Source organism: Biomphalaria glabrata, chromosome 6 (genome assembly GCF_947242115.1).
Source record: "Biomphalaria glabrata chromosome 6, xgBioGlab47.1, whole genome shotgun sequence".
NCBI lineage: Eukaryota > Metazoa > Mollusca > Gastropoda > Planorbidae > Biomphalaria > Biomphalaria glabrata.
Genome location: NC_074716.1, coordinates 40,844,026 through 40,863,073, shown reverse-complemented (window position 1 = coordinate 40,863,073; position 19,048 = coordinate 40,844,026). Strand labels below are relative to the sequence as shown.

The window sequence follows — 19,048 nt, the reverse complement described above, 5'->3', positions numbered from 1 at the left end:
TCGTTTGTCACATGAAAAAAATAAAAATAATTATAATAAACTTTTTTTTCACTTTTGAACCAACCCTGACTGAAGTTTATTATCCAGTGTTATCCTCAACCTCTGCCCTCCACTAGTGACGCCACTGCAATGCATAATTCTACATGGTAGTCAGGTATCACACAATATCGCCGTTACAATTCATATTTTTAAAAAATTAGTGCTTGCGAATGGGGTCACGTTCATCTGAGTTTTTGAGGTCAAAGGTTAACGAGCTTGTGTACTATAAAACAGACAACGGAAATATTGATGTGAAATGTCTTTTATAACATCTTTGAATGCGTCTTGGATATGAAATTTGCACTAAAATTATTTTACATTTTTACTTCAGTGGAAGCCAAATATGAATATAATCCACAATAGTATTTCCAAAAGGTTTTTGCTTCCCCATTCAGCTACTTATTAAAGCAGTCCGCTCACAACATTACCACAGTTAAAGGAACTTTTTGAACATAAGTGCCTAAGAAAAATCGAAAAAATCATGGAAGACAACGGCCACCCGCTCCATCAGAACTACGTCAGGTCGTCGCAAAGTGGGCGACTGCTGTCAATCAAAACAAGAACGGAGCGGTACAAAAACTCGTTCGTACCTCACTCGGTCAGACTCTATCACCGCCACTCATTGATCAGGGAACATGAAATGCACCAAGATACCTGTGTGTAGTCGCTGAATGAACTCTTTATGTTGTCTGTTGTATTTATGTGTATTTTTCTGTTGTGTTGTCTTTATATGAGAAAAGAGTCATTGTAATCACAACAAATTTCCGTAAGGATCAATAAAGCAGTCTTAGTCTTAGTCTTCCAATGACGTTAAAGAGAAGTCAATTTAATGTACTCCCTGTTTTGGTAAATGGAGGCGCGGCGGCTGAGAGGTTGATGCTCGACTTCCTAACCGAGGGTTCCGGGTTCAAATCCTGATGATGACCGGGATTTTGAATTTTGGGATTTTAGGGCGCCTCTGAGTCCACCCAGCTCTAATGGGTACCTGACATTAGTAGGAAAAAAAAAAGTAAAGGCGGTTGGTCGTTGTGCTGGTCACATGACACCCTCGTTAATCGTGGGCCACAGAAACAGATGACATTTACATCATCTGCCCCATAGATCGCAATGTCTGAAAGGGCTACTTTACTACTACTATTTTTGTAAAACAAGCCACGCCGCAGACTTCAGGTTCCCAATCCAATCAAAAGGTGAGACGCCGCTGACAATCAGGTTCCCAATCAAACACACAAGTGTGAGAAGCGGCATCTTGTGCGGTTCGTCGTAACGCACTGACTATTGCAACAATAAGAGGGGAGAGTCATATGATCCAGGCTAATCAAGTGAAGCAGAGGTTATCTCTTCAAGTGTTTGATCAATGCAGTGGTGTTGTGTGCAAGGGGGAGGGGTGAGAGGTGTAGGCTAGAGCGGGACATGATGACATTATGAAAGAACAAGTTGACAATAGAGACAGCATTATCAACCCTCTAACTAGGCATGTGTTGAGTTTCTTGGGTTATCTAGGATTAGAATAGGATGTTATCTAGGATGTTATATGATGTTATCGTTGTCAAGTGATTTTAAATTCAAAATTAAACAAGGAAAATATAAAAAGCAAAATTAAAAAAAAAATCTAAAAAAAAACACCTAAGCTTATTGAAGGGGAAGAACTGTAAAATCGCTATCGTATGTCTCAATAATGCAAGAATAAGCTCCCTTATTTTCTATGTAAAACAAAATTAAATAATTACCACTAAATGAGAGGTAAATTAATTTTTTAAAATTGATTCATGTATTGTCATCAACTATGAATAATTAGCGAAATTTCAACTTGATCCGAGAATAGAAAAAAAAAACTTGTACCAAAATTAAGAAAGGGAACAACTCCATATATACAGCCACATCATTTGATAAGTAGCAATTATCTCTCTTTTCCGATACCGAACAAAATAATTAGTTACTATTTATTTTGTTATTTTTTAATTGATTCGTTTTTTTAGGTACTCAAAATAATTATGAAAAGATCCGAGAATGTGTGTGGGAGTAAAACTTTTTAAAAACAAAGCTTATATAATGGAAAGAACCGTTTAATTACTACCATTTCTCTCAACTGTGTTTGTTTTCCTTTCTATATATAACAAAAAATATTAATAACCACCTATTAATTTAAAAAAAAATATATTTATTTTGGCTTCCAGTAAATTTTGCTTTATCGATTCACGTGTTGTTATCGACTATGAATAATTTTGCAAAGTTTAAACTTGATCCTTGAATGGGGAGTGGGAGAAATAACGTGTAAAAATAATCCTGAATGACAGACTGACAGACAGACAGAAAGACAGACAGACGTATTGAGTTAATGTAAGCTTTGTAATAACATTAAAACAGAAATAGAATAGCGAAGAAACACATAAGAAAAAAAGAAGAGACACATTAAAAGGAAAAATAAATGAAGCTTAAGAAACTGTGCCTAATGAAGAAAAGAGAGAGTGAGAGAGAGGGGGGGGGAATGAGGTATTGAGAGAGAGAGAGAGAGAGACAGAGAGAGAGATGGGGGAATGAGGTACTGAGTGAGAGAGAGGGGGGTGTGAGGTATTGAGAGAGAGAGAGAGAGACAGAGAGAGAGGGGGGAATGAGGTATTCACAGAGAGAGACAGGGACAGAGAGAGAGGGGGAATCAGGTACTGAGTGAGAGAGAGAGAGAGGGGGGTGAGGTATTGAGAGAGAGAGAGAGAGAGAGAGACAGAGAGAGAGAGAGAGAGGGGGGGGTGAGGTATTGAGAGAGAGAGAGAGAGAGAGAGAGAGAGAGAGAGAGAGAGAGAGAGAGAAAGAGTTTATTTTTGGAAATAATTAACAGACACTCAAGAATGAACAAACACGCACACCATAAACGAACGCGCTCACAAAGACGCACACATGTGAACATTTACACACAATCATACACACATACACACAAAACTGAGACGTCAAAACGCCTCCCACTGAACTAAAAGAAAATACCAGTTATTAACAGACTAAATAATACTGTCATCTTAACTTTAATGCCCTCCTATCTAAGGGAAATATTCGTAACAAATAAGAAAGAAACGTGTGAAATAAATGACAGGTAAAATATATAATATTTCTGATTTCTAAGATTTATATTTTGAAAAAAAATAATTATTTATTATTTCATTTAAAGAAAACACTTTTATGGGTGGTATGGGTATACCCAAACAACTATTATTTAAAAGAGTAAAATGGGAGACAATCCATGGTATTTTTATGTATTGCAATCGTAGTAAATGTTCTGAAAAGGTGTGTAATAATATCAAGAACCGTAACTCTATGGATACGTTCACCTCTTCGATTATGACATTCTATAATGAATTTGATTCAAAACATACATTTAAAAAAAAAAATAGAAAGGCCCTAACCCATCTTTATTATTATTATTATTATTTTAAAACTATTTTTTATCATTACTATTAAAGGCAGGCACGATGTGAAGACAAAAAGTCAAGTGCTTGGTTTTTAGATCTCACTGTGCAAAAAGACATAAATTTGGCTAGGAGATGACAGCTCATACAGCTCAGGTTTTAGCCTCCCTTTGGTAAAACGACAAACAAAAGCGACAAACAAAACAAGTGTGCATCAGTTAGAATATCTGCTTCATTATCGTAGGTCAATAGCGATTTCTAAAGGGGCTTCTGTTTACACAATTGAAAAGAAATTCTTTTTAAAGTTTTACCGATGCCTAAATTTCATATTTCAAATCCAAACTGTGATGAGAATTACTCACTGAGTTTTTATTTTTCTGCCCACTTCAGATGTTAAGTGGGCACAGGTATAGAAACAGACTTCTCAAACTAACAGAATATATTATTGTAACACTATTTAATCAGCTCATGGCATGATCAGATGAAGCAGCTCTTGCATTGTAAAGTTTAAGCTTTTTAAAAAGGGTGCTGTTGTTCAGTTTGTTCCCGTTACTTATTTTACTTGTAGATATGCTTTGACTCGTGACTTTGTTTTATCATCACTCTTCTTAATGATAGAATTAATTTGTGACAATGTGCATATGTTTATGATACTTTAACAATTTATTAATACACATTAATTATTACTATATCTATAATTAAATACAGAATGTTACATGCACCACGAGGCACCATCATAAAGTTCGTACAAGGAAGAAGCCAGGATATGTTTGGATGTGGGATGGAGGAATTAGAACAGGGTAACAAAAAAAAAATTAATTAGATGTTAAGATCAAAGGAATCACTTTTTGTTGGTGTTATAACCTCATAAAGGAGGAACTGTCTTTAAAAAAGAAACAAAAATGTGTATGTTATTTGTTTTAGATTTCTTTTCCACAATAAAATGTCCTCTAATCCTAACATTTCCTTTCTACATTCTAAAAACTTAACAATTGCTTTATTAGCTGTGCAATCGACCCTACTAACAAAAGATCTTAAAGGAGGTAACTCTTTATAAAGTTTTAATTCCTGAGAATTACAATGGTTACTTACCTTTAGTATCCGCATCTTTCCTAACCATAAAACGAAGCAGTGAATGATGATGAGTAAGCAGTACTTCCAAGCACAACATTCCAGGAAAGATAATCCGAGAAATATCACACTGATTTTAAAATATCACAGGTTATCTCTCTTTCCAAACAAACACTTTTTGTTTTCTCGAAAAATATCCAACACTTGATTATAATATTATTCCAATTAAAACAAATGAGTAATAGTAAATATAGAATCCACGATAATAACTAAAGCTGGTTACCTATAGTGAAGTACTATACTGTAACAAGCAATTTTTTTCCCCACAGATCACGTAAAGAAATTTTATTTCTCTAGAAAGTAGGCCTTTAAAACATTCCAAATTGAATAAATATTTTGATCGTTGTCGGGATCATATGAAAACATGTATTCTATTTAATCCACTGAGAGTTTCCACATCCCTCGCAGCAAAAATTTTAATCCACAGATAGTTTCCACATCTCTCGCAGCAAAACTTTTAATCCACAGATAGTTTCCACATCTCTCGCAGCAAAACTTTTAATCCACAGATAGTTTCCACATCTCTCGCAGCAAAACTTTTAATCCACAGATAGTTTCCACATCTCTCGCAGCAAAACTTTTAATCCACAGATAGTTTCCACATCTCTCGCAGCAAAACTGAAATCAAACCAATAAACATAAATGTGTTTTTTTTTTTTTTCAAGCAAAATTTTCGTTAAATATAAAATATAAAATTGGATATAAATTATAAATAAATAAATGATAGTCATATTTAATTTTGTAGTTTCATTGACATTCTAACAAAGTATTTTAATGCTAATTGTTCATAAACCCAGACAAAACTGCTTCAAAATTTAACATATTTAGCAGCAAGAGCTGTTTTTGAAATCAAATTTGACGTAAGTTATCAAAGAGCACTAGTTGTACAAGTAAAGTCATTGACATTTCTTTTTGAGATGTATGCATTTCATAACCTCGGGACATTAGTGTTGTGGCAATTAAAGGGACACTACTGACCAAATAGAAAAATACTAGCAGAGTTATGGAACAGTTCACTCAAGAAACTAAGGACATTGACCTGCAAAGCAGCTGGCTTAGGTCTCTCTAGGTCTTGGGTCTCTCTATTAGACACTGCACAGATTGTCTCCGAATGACCTATTTTCGTGTACTTCATTGTACTCCACTAACTATATAGAAGCCAACATAACATCTGAGGAATCCAGTTAACATGATTAGGTTTCCAATATTATTATTTATTTTTTTTAGAGTTTCATCTGACAGCTTCTAAACGGAAGTAGTGGAGAGCATTGACTGCGCTCACACATCTACGAATTCAACGCTTCAATTATGCTGTAAATGTTGCTTGTAAGAAGAATTGTTAAAAGTATTCGTTTACTTGGTGAATACATTCAAAATAGTTCTTTATGGAAATCTTACATAGATCTCCGCTAGACAACGTTTGCATCACCTTTACCTTCACTTATCCTTTAGTTTAGTCTGTTGAACAGTTGGGGCACCACACATGATATATTGACCTTCTTTCTCCATTCTTCTCTCTCTTTTGGCATAGATAATATTTAATTCAATAACAAGGCCTGCCCATTCTTTTATGTTGTCTTCCCATCGCTTTCTCTGTCTGCCTCTCTTTTACCTGGTACTGTTCCCTAAGGATCTTGTGATGTGGCTATAGAGTTTAAGTGTGCGCTTTTGAACAGTGGTTAGCAGGTCATCGTGGAGTCCGATTGCTGTATTAATCCTGTTTCTAATCTCTTCATTTGTGATGCGGTCTTTGTAAGTGATACCCAGGATATCCCTGTAGCCTCGTAGTTCCATTGCTAGGATACGCTTCTGCAGGTCTCGTATTGCAGTAATCATCCTTTATTTTCCAAATCTAAAACGATTCTCTCTCCAACAATTCTTTGCAAAACATTTGCCAGGGACCAGACAACAATAATTTTATAGATTATTGTAATTAAAAGAAATGTAATATAAAAAGAATTTTCGGATATGTATGTTATCTTACTATATATTGATGGGGTGGGGGGAGAAGCAGAGAAAAAGTCTACAAAGTTACTGGTGATGGTGTGGTAGTGTATAAATACATAATATGTCGTTATATTTAAACCTCCTTTGAGGCTAGAACGTACAGGTGACAGCTAGTGATCTGATGAGTGTCAGTGGAGATAGGTCCTCGTGGAAACAGTCACATTTCGCCTTGACTGACAGAATTCCGTTTCTAGTTTTTATTTTTTTGCTACACTTATGTGTCAGGGCTTCTCAAACCGCAAGGAGTAGGGGCGGTGTATCCTTTTACGTGTGGGTCGATGAAAGATTAAGTGTTAAGATAAAGTCAAAATATGGACGGGAAAGACGTCTGACTAGAGGCCACATTGACGTTGGTATCCTGTTAGACAGACAATCAATAAAACAATATTAATAACAGCGGGCGGTACCGCTGCAGACGTGCCACATCACCTGAAAATTTCTCAGTAGACACTAGTAAAGGGAGACTACAATTAAATTTGTTTCTCTCTCTAACGAAGCTCGATCCTGGCAGTTTCCAGAGAATGAATATAAGTTCGAATCTAACATAATAATAATAATAATAATAAATAAATATAACGGTATAATGATATTAATGCAAATTAATTAACAAAACGATAATAATGACTATAATAACGAAATTATTTTAGTTTCTAGATACTTAGGGTGCCTCTGAGTTCACCAAACTCTAATGGATATTATTTAGGTTCCATTATAGTTCCACCCATTTCTTCATATCGCTTTATTTATTTTCTCTCTTTTAGTATTTTTGTTGCTTAAAGAAGCAAAATGTAAATAATGAGAAGATAACTGTGACTATCCCTTAGATTGAAAATCTCCCATATTATTAAAAAATGAAATAAGTATTATTATTTTTATTATTATTTAGTTGCGTAGATAGGAATTTGGGTGCCCGGAGGGCTTGGCCTTTTTAGGGACCCTGGTTTTGACATTCGACATCATGACATGATATTTCAATAAATATATAAGTCCTAATTCCAACTGGTAAAATATATGAACAAAATTATGAAAAAAATTATTAAGACTCTTTTAATGAATTATTCCATTGTTTATAGGCGAGATTATGCCCAAGTGACAAATCTCAATTCATATCGCTTCAACGTCGTGCTTTCTGTGCAGCAAAGGTCATCTATAACATCATCTAGAAATAATCTAGATAAATGCCTTCTAGTATTTTTGGCCCCACATGAATAGCAAGAGTACATGGCATCGGCGTAATATTTAATATTTAATGTGAAAAAAATTAAGACATTCATTTTGTAGCCCCCCTCAAGTGGGGGCCTTGAGGGACCCCAACCTAGTTACGCCACTGTTATTATTAGTTGCTTTTATATAGTGCATCTTTCATACTTAAAGCATACTCAGTACGCGGTGTTCCAATCTCTTTAGTGAAACAGTGGGAGGAGGGGAGTCTCTGGGAGATGGTTTCAGTGCTGCCTTTAGGCCTTTAGGCAGAACTGCAAAAAAAACAACAAACATAGTAGAAGTCGGGATTTGAACACGAGCCCACTTGTTAGGTGACCAAGCCGTAGCAAAGCGGTTTCTTATTGGCCTCTCAGCCACGCATAACACAATGGGAAACTTAGAGTTACATCACAGCTTTCGTTTGCACATTTTTGTAACGGTTAGGGTTTCAAAAAGACCCCTTTCTCTTTTCCTCTATTTATTTCTTGCTTTCTCTTTTTCTCTCTCTTTCTCTCCATCTCTATCTCTCACTTTCTCTCTGTCTCCATCTTTTTCTCTCTCTTTCTCTCCATCTCTATCTATCACTTTCTCTCTGTCTCCATCTTTTTCTCTCTCTTTCTCTCCATCTCTATCTCTCACTCCCTCTCTGTCTCCATCTTTTTCTCTCTCTTTCTCTCCATCTCTATCTCTCACTTTCTCTCTGTCTCCATCTCTTTCTTTCTCTTTATTTATTATTTTTTCAACGTAAATCAACGCGCAATAAAATATTCATACAAGTGCCCCCTTTCTTCCCCATTGCTATTGGAGCATAGAAAGGGTTGCTTGGATGAGCCAGTAAAACAGATGACTTGGCAGAGCACGGAACAGGTTGCTTGGATGAGCCAGTAAAACCGATGACTTGGCAGAGCACGGAACAGGTTGCTTGGATGAGCCAGTAAAACAGATGACTTGGCAGAGCACGGAACAGGTTGCTTGGATGAGCTAGTAAAACCGATGACTTGACAGAGCACGGAACAGGTAGCTTGGATGAGCCAGTAAAACCGATGACTTGGCAGAGCATGGAACGGGTTGCTTGGATGAGCCAGTAAAACAGATGACTTGGCAGAGCATGGAACGGGTTGCTTGGATGAGCCAGTAAAACCGATGACTTGGCAGTGTATGGAACGGGTTGCTTGGATGAGCCAGTAGAACCGATGACTTGGCAGAGCATGGAGCGGGTTGCTTGGATGAGCCAGTAAAACCGATGACTTGGCAGAGCATGGAACGGGTTGCTTGGATGAGCCAGTGAAACCGATGACTTGGCAGAGCACGGAACAGGTTGCTTGGATGAGCCAGTGAAACCGATGACTTGGCAGAGCACGGAACAGGTTGCTTGGATGAGCCAGTGAAACCGATGACTTTGCAGAGCACGGAACAGGTTGCTTGGATGAGCCAGTGAAACCGATGACTTTGCAGAGCACGGAACAGGTTGCTTGGATGAGCCAGTGAAACCGATGACTTGGCAGAGCACGGAACAGGTTGCTTGGATGAGCCAGTGAAACCGATGACTTGGCAGAGTTTAATTCTCTAATCATCACTCACGACTATTTTAACACGTATTCTCATTTTAATGAGCGTCTGTAATTTATAAGATGAGATAGAAAACAAGAAAACAAACAAACAAACAAACAAAATATAAAAAAAAAACACTTTACAAAAGAGCTTATTCGAAGTATAATTTAAATTTGTAATAGAACTTGACTAAAACAATAAATTTGTGCTATTTTCACTAATTGTTTTTGTTTAGCTCTATTTCATGCTTTTAATTTTCTCATTACGCTATGATCCTATCAAGTAAAGTTTCTTTTTCTTGTTTGAGATACCAAACAAAAGAAAATATTTCATTACCAATAGTTAATTAACGAATTTTTTTATTTATTGATTCTTGTGTTGTCAGGTAAAAGAAATCATTGCGCAAATTTTCAGCTTGATCCGAGATTGGGTGTGGGAGAAATAATGTGCACAAACTTTTTACCAGACAGACAGACAGACAGAGTTAGTTGATATAACCTTTGTAAAAAAAATGTAACAGTAAATGTAATTGAAAGAATAATTAAAGATCAATACAAGCGCTAATTGATTGAGAACCACTGCACTTATCGTTGGAATAACAATGTAAGTTTGCGCTTTTGAAAGGGAGGTTAGCAGACAAAATAAACTTCTGTTCTATTTCAAGAGTCATTTTCTAAAAATAGACAATTTTACCCTTTCTATTCTCTTTTCTATTACATTATTATTCACACGTCACGCATGGGCAGTGAGGCAAATCTTGGTCACTGCATTGAACACTTGTGAGAGTTCAGTGCTGCACCTAAGTTACAAAGAGCGCCCTATGCTGGTCCAATTAGCAGACAAATCTCAGGAGAAAACATTTTTAAAATTACAACTTCTCTTTGTCTATATTTTGTGTATGTGTCATTTTTTTCTTTATAAGTAAGATACAAAAATTATTTAGAATACGGTTAATTTTCAAGACTGTTTCTTAAAGGTTTTGTTATTTCTTGTGTTAAATATTTGTCCTTAAATGTTATCAGTTCCGATCTAATGAGTCGAATCTTTTGTTTTGAGATTGATGTTGGTCTTTTTCAGTCACAGGTCGACTATGGTTCATCTCGTAGAAGACTTTTTCGTGAGACTGTAAGACCCTATTCTCGTGAGACATCCCGTCCACATGTGAAGTTGACATTCCTTTTGATGGTGGAGGAGCCGGCCATTTTTTGTTCGGCCGCTTTTCTTCCAGAGTTGAGTTCGATGCTATTCTCCTTGTCCATAACTTTCCTGGTCACCATCTCACGTAGTGCGGTCTAGGACAATGTTTTTCCAGAGGTCATCATCAATATCAACTGCTTTGAGGTACCATTTGACGACCAGTTTGTTTTGAGTCAGTCGCGAGTTGTCCATAAAGGAGGATTTTCGGGATACGATTGTCCTCCATCCGCCGGACATGAGATCGATAAGGAATGATAAAAAGCAATGAACTGTTTTGGCAGACGCAAACAAAAAGCAACAGGTTTGAGTAAGAGTTTGGTGAACCAACCTGTGCAACCTTCTGAGACCTGAACTTAGTTGCTTGGGTTCAGCGTCCTCTCAGCGACTGAGCCATTAGTGTGTCACAAATGTTTTAAGGCAGCGATGCCCATCGCAGATCGGCCCGAGGGCCATTTAAATTTCTGATACTCATGTTGTGGGCCACATCAAAGAAAAGAATAAAAAAATGAATTGAACACTTTTCTAATAACTCTTGCTGCAAGACCTCTGTGACATCCAACGATACTTCTTCACTGTTCTTGGAAGTTTTACATTCTGAGTCTACTTTATGTTTGCTTCAAATTTCTCATTTCATTAACGCACACCTTTTCAATGGTACAGTACCACTTGCGTTGATACCAAAAGACGATCCAAAGTGATGCCCTGGGTTGCACACACAAATTGATGCCCTGGGTTGCACACACAAAGTAATGCCCTGGGTTGCACACACAAAGTAATGCCCTGGGTTGCACACACAAAGTAATGCCCTGGGTTGCACACACAAAGTAATGCCCTGGGTTGCACACAGAAGATGTCACGTACAGTGCTAGTTCAAGAACAAAGGACATAATAGGAATAATAAAATACCAAAGAATGAAATCCATGGAAGAAAGAGTGAGAGCCCCTAACTTAGGCACATATACATTTTAAAGTCATTTTTGTGAGATTTACATTTTTGGTCCGATGTTTCGGCGGGCCGGATAAAACCTTGTCACCGGCCGAATGTGGCCCGCAGGCCGTATTTTTGTCATCACTGTTATAAGGGAACGAAATGTTCAAAAACTTAAACAAAAGAAAAAAAAACACGAAACAGAACGAAAAAAAAATTAAAAAACGCTTAAAAAAAAACAAAACAATGATTATATATATATATCACTCTTTTTGAAAATTGAAAAACTGTATACATAAATGTTATTAAGTGTACGGTATAGTTATAATTTTTCTTTCCTAAATCTCCTTTGATATTATTTATTGTTTTAAAAAAGGTGTATCTAAATAAATATAAAAAAAGGCTTGCAAAAAAAAAAAAAAATTAAAATTAAAACGGCTCGCTTTCAGAAGACAAAAACTAGCCTTTGCGCTTAAGTTTTGCAAGCCACAAAATAGGTTGAGATCAGATTTTCAATAATTTTTCTTTTTTTTTTAAATCTAAACGTGACAGACGGACAGACTGCAGTAAACTCATTACGTGGTCCGTTAAAAATCTAACATAAAAGAAAGTTTAAAAAAAAATTAAATTAGAAAGAAATGATTAACAAAACAAAACAAATTGACAAAACATAAAAACAAGGTAAAACAAAAGAAAGGGGGAAAAAAGGAGCAACTACCCTAAAATAACAAACAAAACACCACCAAACAAACAAACAAAACACCACCAAACAAACATCTCTATAAATGTATATACTTGTGTGCAATACTCATACAGAAACCAATACTCACAAATACACAGGCCAACACATCAACACACACATACACAAGGAGATATTCGTACATGGCGGAAAACCTCTAAATAGCAAACTTTTTGACATATGGTCATGACTAATGCACCATAATATTTAGGATGATTTTCTTAACATGATGAAATGAAATCATAACGAATGATTTTCTTCTTTCCCAGTCCGAAGATTAAGAAACATTCCAAAAGTTTTTATTCTTGGTTGCATATTTTGTAACACAAATGAAGTCGGTGTGTGCAGGAGGACATTTTTATGTTTGACAAAATTAAAAAATCAAGAAATCAGATAATAACGATGCATGCTCAATAACAGCCTTTAGTGCTCTAATGTTAGTACTCACATGAAATCAAGTTTGATAAATGGCAACTTTAAAACGATTTTCCCTGTTCCAGAGTTGTAAATAGGCTCACGAATCAGAGTTGTAATAGGCTCACGAATCAGAGTTGAAATAGGCTCACGAATCAGAGTTGTAATAGGCTCACGAATCAGAGTTGTAATAGGCTCACGAATGTATACATCCAGTCCAGCTATTGTAAAGTTGCCGACTCGCGTCCGAAGATGAACACTCAATAGGGAGGGTGTGGGTGACGTTTGGACTACAGGTGTGACACCATAACCACACTATGTAAACATTTGACATGTGTGTGTATGAGGGAGAAGGGGGGGGCTTAGAGTTTGTGTGTGGGGGGAGGGGTACAGATAATTCTAGATTGGGGAGAGAGGAGTCCACACCAGTGACACCAAGACTTGCTGACAGTGACGATTTACTGTCAGTGTGCCAAATTGGTAGTGTTTTAATGTCCGGATTGAATGTCCCGATTTAGACATGCAGGTAGGTCAACAACAAAGAGTGTATTGAACAAAAAATGTATTTTGGTACCTTAAACTTTTGTTATGCTGTCGAATTGGGAGATTTATAGGGCGTTAAAATGAGGGGCCGGAAACACCCTATTGCTTGGGGAAATGTTTATTAAAGTTGGATAAATAACGGCCTCGTTTTGAATGGAGTAATGTCTACCGCTTATCTAGCTAACGACAAGGGATCATTTCATGTAACATTAATTCTTTTATTGAATCTTTGTACTCTCTTAATTGTGGTCAAAAGTTGTTCATTCATTGCCGAAGACAGGCGCAGACGACGAGATGAGAAGTTGCATAGACCATTCTGCGGACAAAGGCTTTGTCTGCACTAGGGATGACAAACTATGTAGGTCGCAACTAGGTCTGCTTGCTCAAGTGAAAAAATGCATTCACCCTAAATCTTTGGAATCAAATACATTGCCTTATATAATAGTTTCCAAGAGGAAATATTACTTTTTGTTTTGACATGTTTCAAACTTCAGTGAGAGAATCAAGTTTTTTTTACAGCTGCAACATTTAAACAATTATAGTCATAAATATATATGCATTTTTTTTTACAGAATTCCTTAACTTTAAAATAAAATGAGGATACTGTAACATTGGAAATAAGTGACCCTTGTTTTAAATGATTTCCTTTACATTTTTAACAGTTATGACCTAAGTTGCAATACATTTTTTTACTAGCTTTAAGAACTTTTGGCAAATATAATTGAGGTAAAATAAAACCCATCGCCGCAAAAGCGTTAAAGCTAAAAGGGTTCTTGCAATTTTGTTTTCAAGAGATACCAATTCCTTTGAATTTGTCATTTGTAAAAAGCTAAAAAAAACTTTCCATCAATTTAAAGAAAGGTACATAACTGCTTTAATATCTGGATTTTTTTTTCAATAAAACTGCAGGAAATAAAGAAACTTCAATCCTGATCCCACCGGAGAATCTCACATACCCCCCACATACCTACCCCTTAGTTGTAAAGACGGATATCTGACGGAGCCCTTTGAAGTCGTAATAATGGGACCTTCATAGCAGAATTGTACAGGGCTCCAACATTCAGAGCCTCTCAACATTCTAAAGATAGGCCCACACATTTATTAACATAGGGCCTTTCAACATTCGAAAGACAAGGTTTTCCAATATTCTAAATTTAGGGCCTTCTACTATTGTAAAAACAGGGCCACCCAACATTCTATTGTGCTATTCAACGTTCTAAAGTTAATAGTAAAGTTCAAAGTTTTATTTCTTTAAATTTGATAACTTACAATCGTCTTACAACAGATTTTAAAAGTAATTTTTCTCATTTGATAACAATAATAATTACAATGTCTTCGATTCCGAAGATTAAGGATGAGTGCAGTAACTCAAATAATTACGCAAACCCAGTTTCGACAGGCATAATTTGTTTTGCCATCGAATTCAGGCTAAGCCGTTGTCCGTTTTCTTTTTGTCTTCAGCGCCAGTCTTCTGTACGGGCTTTTTTTTTAGGGAAAAAGGGGGGGGGGTGAAATAGTTGTCCTGCGGCCTTCGCTGTAGCTCTCCGAGTGTCTCTTTCAGAGGTCATCTGCTGCCAGTTATTTCTCTATGCCAGAGAGGACAAAATGGCACCCGAGTCGTTCTTTATAGCGCTTCCGCGAACACCTCTTTAAAAAAAGATCGCCTTTGGCTTAGGGGATAAGCGTCTGACCCAGCGAAGTAGTGGTTCTTTGAACTGAAGCTTTCCTGTAGCCTTAGACGTTTTCTATAGAGTAATAGAGGGCATCCAGGTCTCAGAGGTGAGAACCACTACTTTAGAAACATTGGTTTTTGTTGGTAGGTGAAGAGCCCTCTTTAGCCATACTACCAATTGGGGGCAACAAAAAAGCGCTACTTCTCTAGACAGTGGCACATCGTTGGACAATATGCTGCCTAGTAAAGTGGTCAACAACAAAAAAAATAAGGCGACTCTTCTTGAGGACATAAACATCACCGATGGCAGAGTATTTCACTTTCGGCATTTACTCTCCCAAAACGAAAATTAAAGAGATGACTGCTATCAAGCTGCACTGTGAGGATGACAGCGCCCATCTTGCACACACTGAGCAGAAGCTTTTACTAGCCGGATTAGCTCTTTAAGTCTTTTCAACTTGCCTTATTTGTTGAACTACAGAGCACAATCGAATGTAGTGATGTGACAATAGAATTTATAGTGATTTTAAATAATGTTAAAATAGAATGTAGTGATGTGACAATAGAATGAAATACTTAGAAAGACAAAGATAAAGGCACATTCCTCGTTCCATATGCTAGGACAAATTTGTACAAATGCTCTTTCTTCCCTAATGCTATTAGAGCATGAAATGGATTGCATGAGCCAGCCAGGAAAACCAATGACTTGGCAGAATTTAAGTCATTGGTTAACATGCATGACTAGATGCATGACGCGTAGGACGTAATCATCTTCTTTTTTGAAGTAACGTCTGTATTTTATAAGATAAGGCAAAATAGAATTTATAATGATTTTGAATGATATTGAAATGGAACGTAGTGATATTAAACATGTTAAATCGTGTAATGCTTATTCATCAACTGATTGTTTTGAATGTATCGGCTAGTCGCTCTATTCAAGATCGAGTCTAGAAATGTTTTAAATGAGGTGCTGTGATGATTTCTATTTTAAATACAAAGACACTTGTTCGAAAAAATAAAATTAATGACAAATAGAAATGTCTATATACATTTTTTTAAGGGGCGGGGCGAGGGTCACGTGATCCGCATTTGTCTCTTCATGCCCATGACAATATATGTCTCACTGACACCAGGGTTTTAGTGGTTCAGTTTCTGTCCATTGTCAATCTCTAAAAGGTCTGTTAAATGTGTTCCCAAGGCTGCCATTTTACTATAAGTTAGGCGTGGTGGCTGAGTCATAAGCGGTTGGCTTCCGAACCAAGCGTGCCCAGGTTCGAATCTCGTTCAAGACATGGATTTTTAATTTGGTAATTTTCAGGACGCCCTGAGTCCATCCAAATCAAATTGGATAAAGTAAAGACGCGTGGTCACATGACACCCTGGTTAACCGTCAGCCATGGAAACAGATGACCTTTACATCATCTACTGTATAGATCTCAAGATCTGAAAGGGGATACTTTACATTTTAGGTAAAGGTTGAATTTGAAGCCCCACTACTGTCGCTCAATGCTGTTCAGCTATACCTTGTACAAAAACAAGTACTGCAGATTGGATGCACCGTGGATTAGGATTACGAACTGACCTTTCAGAGTTCTACTACCAAACGTGAAAAAGCTTGACCTTAATGAAAATGCAGACTACAGATCTACAGGCGTCGCATAGAAGTGGATATCATAACTAATTACCTGTCAACAAAGAAACAATCATAGAAGGGTCTGTCTGTGTTAGTCACGTGATTGACGCTAACTACTGACACAGAGATAAACGCAGACCAGATTGTCAACTAATCAGGGATATGAAAGTGTCACTATGAGTCACCTGGCAATTTCCAACATATCAGACGCGGGAATCAGCAGTGTCGATATACAGAGACTCAACAGCTGCACTAACACTGCATGCTCAGGAACATACTCTAACAATGTAGATGTCCTATTTATGGAGTATCATCAAAACGAAGAAATAACAAGGCATAACAAGTTGTCTGTATTTAAAGAAGCTTTTGTTTCCTTACATATTTAGCTATTTTTGTAATCAACAATTAGGAAAAAAAAAGAATTTTTACTTGTTTTCATTTACTGTTATGTTGGGTTGGTGCTAATAATCTCCAGACAATAAGTTTAATTAAAACAAAAGTAACCTATTCTTGGTTTCCCGGTTAAACTGTAAATGGTAAAATGTGGAATGGGTTAGGGTTAGAGAATATGTGGATGAATGTGTATAGGCGTCTGTGTGTGTGTGTATGTGTGTGTATGTGTATGTGTGTATTAGCTGGAAATTAGAGTAGAAAATTTTAAAGAGGAAGGCGCAAAGTGTCAGCACAAAGTGTCACCACAAAGTGTCATCATAAAGTGTCATCATAAAGGGTCATCACAAAGTGTCACAACAAAGTGTCATCAAAAAGTGTATTCATAAAGTGTCACCACAAAGTGTCACAAAAAGACTCACCACAAAGTGTCACTACAAGTGTCATCATAAAGTGTCACCATAAAGTGTCACCATAAAGTGTCACCATAAAGTGTCACCATAAAGTGTCACCATAAAGTGTGATCACAAAGTGTCATCACAAAGTGTCACCACAAAGTGTCGCCACAAAGTGTCATCACAAATTGTCACCACAAAGTGTCATCACAAAGTGTCATCAAAAAATGTCATCACAAAGTGTCATCTCAAAGTGTCACCACAAAGAGTCATGGCAAAGTGTCATCACAAAGTGTCATCATAAAGTGTCATCACAAAGTGTCAACACAAAGTGTAATTGCAAAGTGTCATCATAAAGTGTCATCTCAAAGTGTCATCACAAAGTGTCACCACAACGTGTCATCATAAAGTGTCATCATAAAGTGTCACCACAAAGTGTCATCGCAAAGTGTCATCATGAAGTGTCATCACAAAGTGTCATCCTAAAGGGTCATAACAAAGAGTCATCACAAAGTGTCACCACAAAGTGTCATTGCAAAGTGTCATCATAAAGTGTCATCTCAAAGTGTCATCACAAAGTGTCATCATAAAGTCTCATCACAAAGTGTCATCACAAAGTGTCATCATAAAGGGTCATCACAAAGAGTCACCACAAAGTGTCATCATAAAGTGTCATTGCAAAGTGTCATCATAAAGTGTCATCTCAAAGTGTCACCACAAAGTGTCATCATAAAGTCTCATCACAAAGTGTCATCACAAAGTGTCATCATAAAGGGTCATCACAAAGAGTCACCACAAAGTGTCATCATAAAGTGTCATCATAAAGTGTCACAACAAAGTGTCGCCACAAAGTGTCACCACAAAGTCACAAAGAAAAGCTGACAGAACCTACGCTTTCAAATTTCACATCAACGACTTAGTCCATTTTAGGTAGATTTTCAATACTTTTACTAACTTCTTTCATGGTCTCAAAGCGACTCGAGCATTCATTAATTTTTATGGACAGCACTTAATTAATTAATTAATTAAGTCTACGTTTTAAAATTAGTTTTAAATCTATATATGGTTATATATTGTTATTAAAAGACATTATCTTATTTTAAACTGATTTGCAGATTTGACTCTTAATTCATCTCACTCTATATGTATTTGTTCTAAGTATTGTTTTCCTTACCAATGTACTGACATGATTGTAAATACATGAAAATATATAAATTATACATGCAGTTAATTTGAATAATCTACTCACTTAGTGATCTATGATCCATGACCTGGTTGGAATGGGGGAACTTAATTTGGCGTGACGTACCTTCAATGGTCACGCTTAATAAAAAATCCCACGCTCGGCAACAAACCAAAACAATAAACACAAGACACTGAAAACGCGGAAAGTAATCTTAGTCTACTAAACACAGCCTCTCAAAGCTTACGTTTAATTCGGCGTGAAACGACTGGCCCGTCACTAAGTGGAGCAAAACTGCTAATGTAATGAATGCACTCTTAAAAAAAAGTAAACTTTGAATTCTTCGCCTCACAGACTATGTGAGATTCTACACGTTCACAGCTGACGAAATTAAAAAAAAAAAAACTAAACAAAACCTTAAAGCTGTCTCGGAGTTTTCCGTTGTCCGTCGGCGGCTTACGAATCGAGGTTACGTTTCGCCGAGGGGAATAGCTGGCGACGAATGAGCTCGGAATGTAGGGGAAACAAATCTCCACGACGAAGCACGAGTTTTAATGAGGTCAGGCTCGATGGGAATGAGATTAAGAGGCTAATTATGGGAACCGGGTTATCGGGAAACCCCTGT

The 19,048-nt window shown here is 36.8% G+C and overlaps 1 protein-coding gene across 2 annotated transcripts in view; it reads right to left on the bottom strand.

The window, feature by feature from the left end:
- LOC106073420 (uncharacterized) overlaps positions 1 to 18,819 on the bottom strand; it is a 94,740-nt gene extending 75,921 nt beyond the window's left edge. The window contains exons 1-2 of one of the 2 annotated variants that reach the window (XM_013233961.2): positions 18,490 to 18,819; positions 4,530 to 5,186 (exon numbers count right to left, since the gene is read on the bottom strand). In XM_013233961.2, coding sequence (XP_013089415.2) covers positions 4,530 to 4,544 — 15 coding nt within the window. In that variant the 5' untranslated portion in view covers positions 4,545 to 5,186; positions 18,490 to 18,819. Of the gene's footprint in view, positions 1 to 4,529; positions 5,187 to 12,641; positions 12,891 to 18,489 lie in introns of those variants that run through there. The other variant, XM_056031855.1, reaches the window with a different exon arrangement.
- Between the last annotated feature and the right edge of the window lie 229 nt (positions 18,820 to 19,048).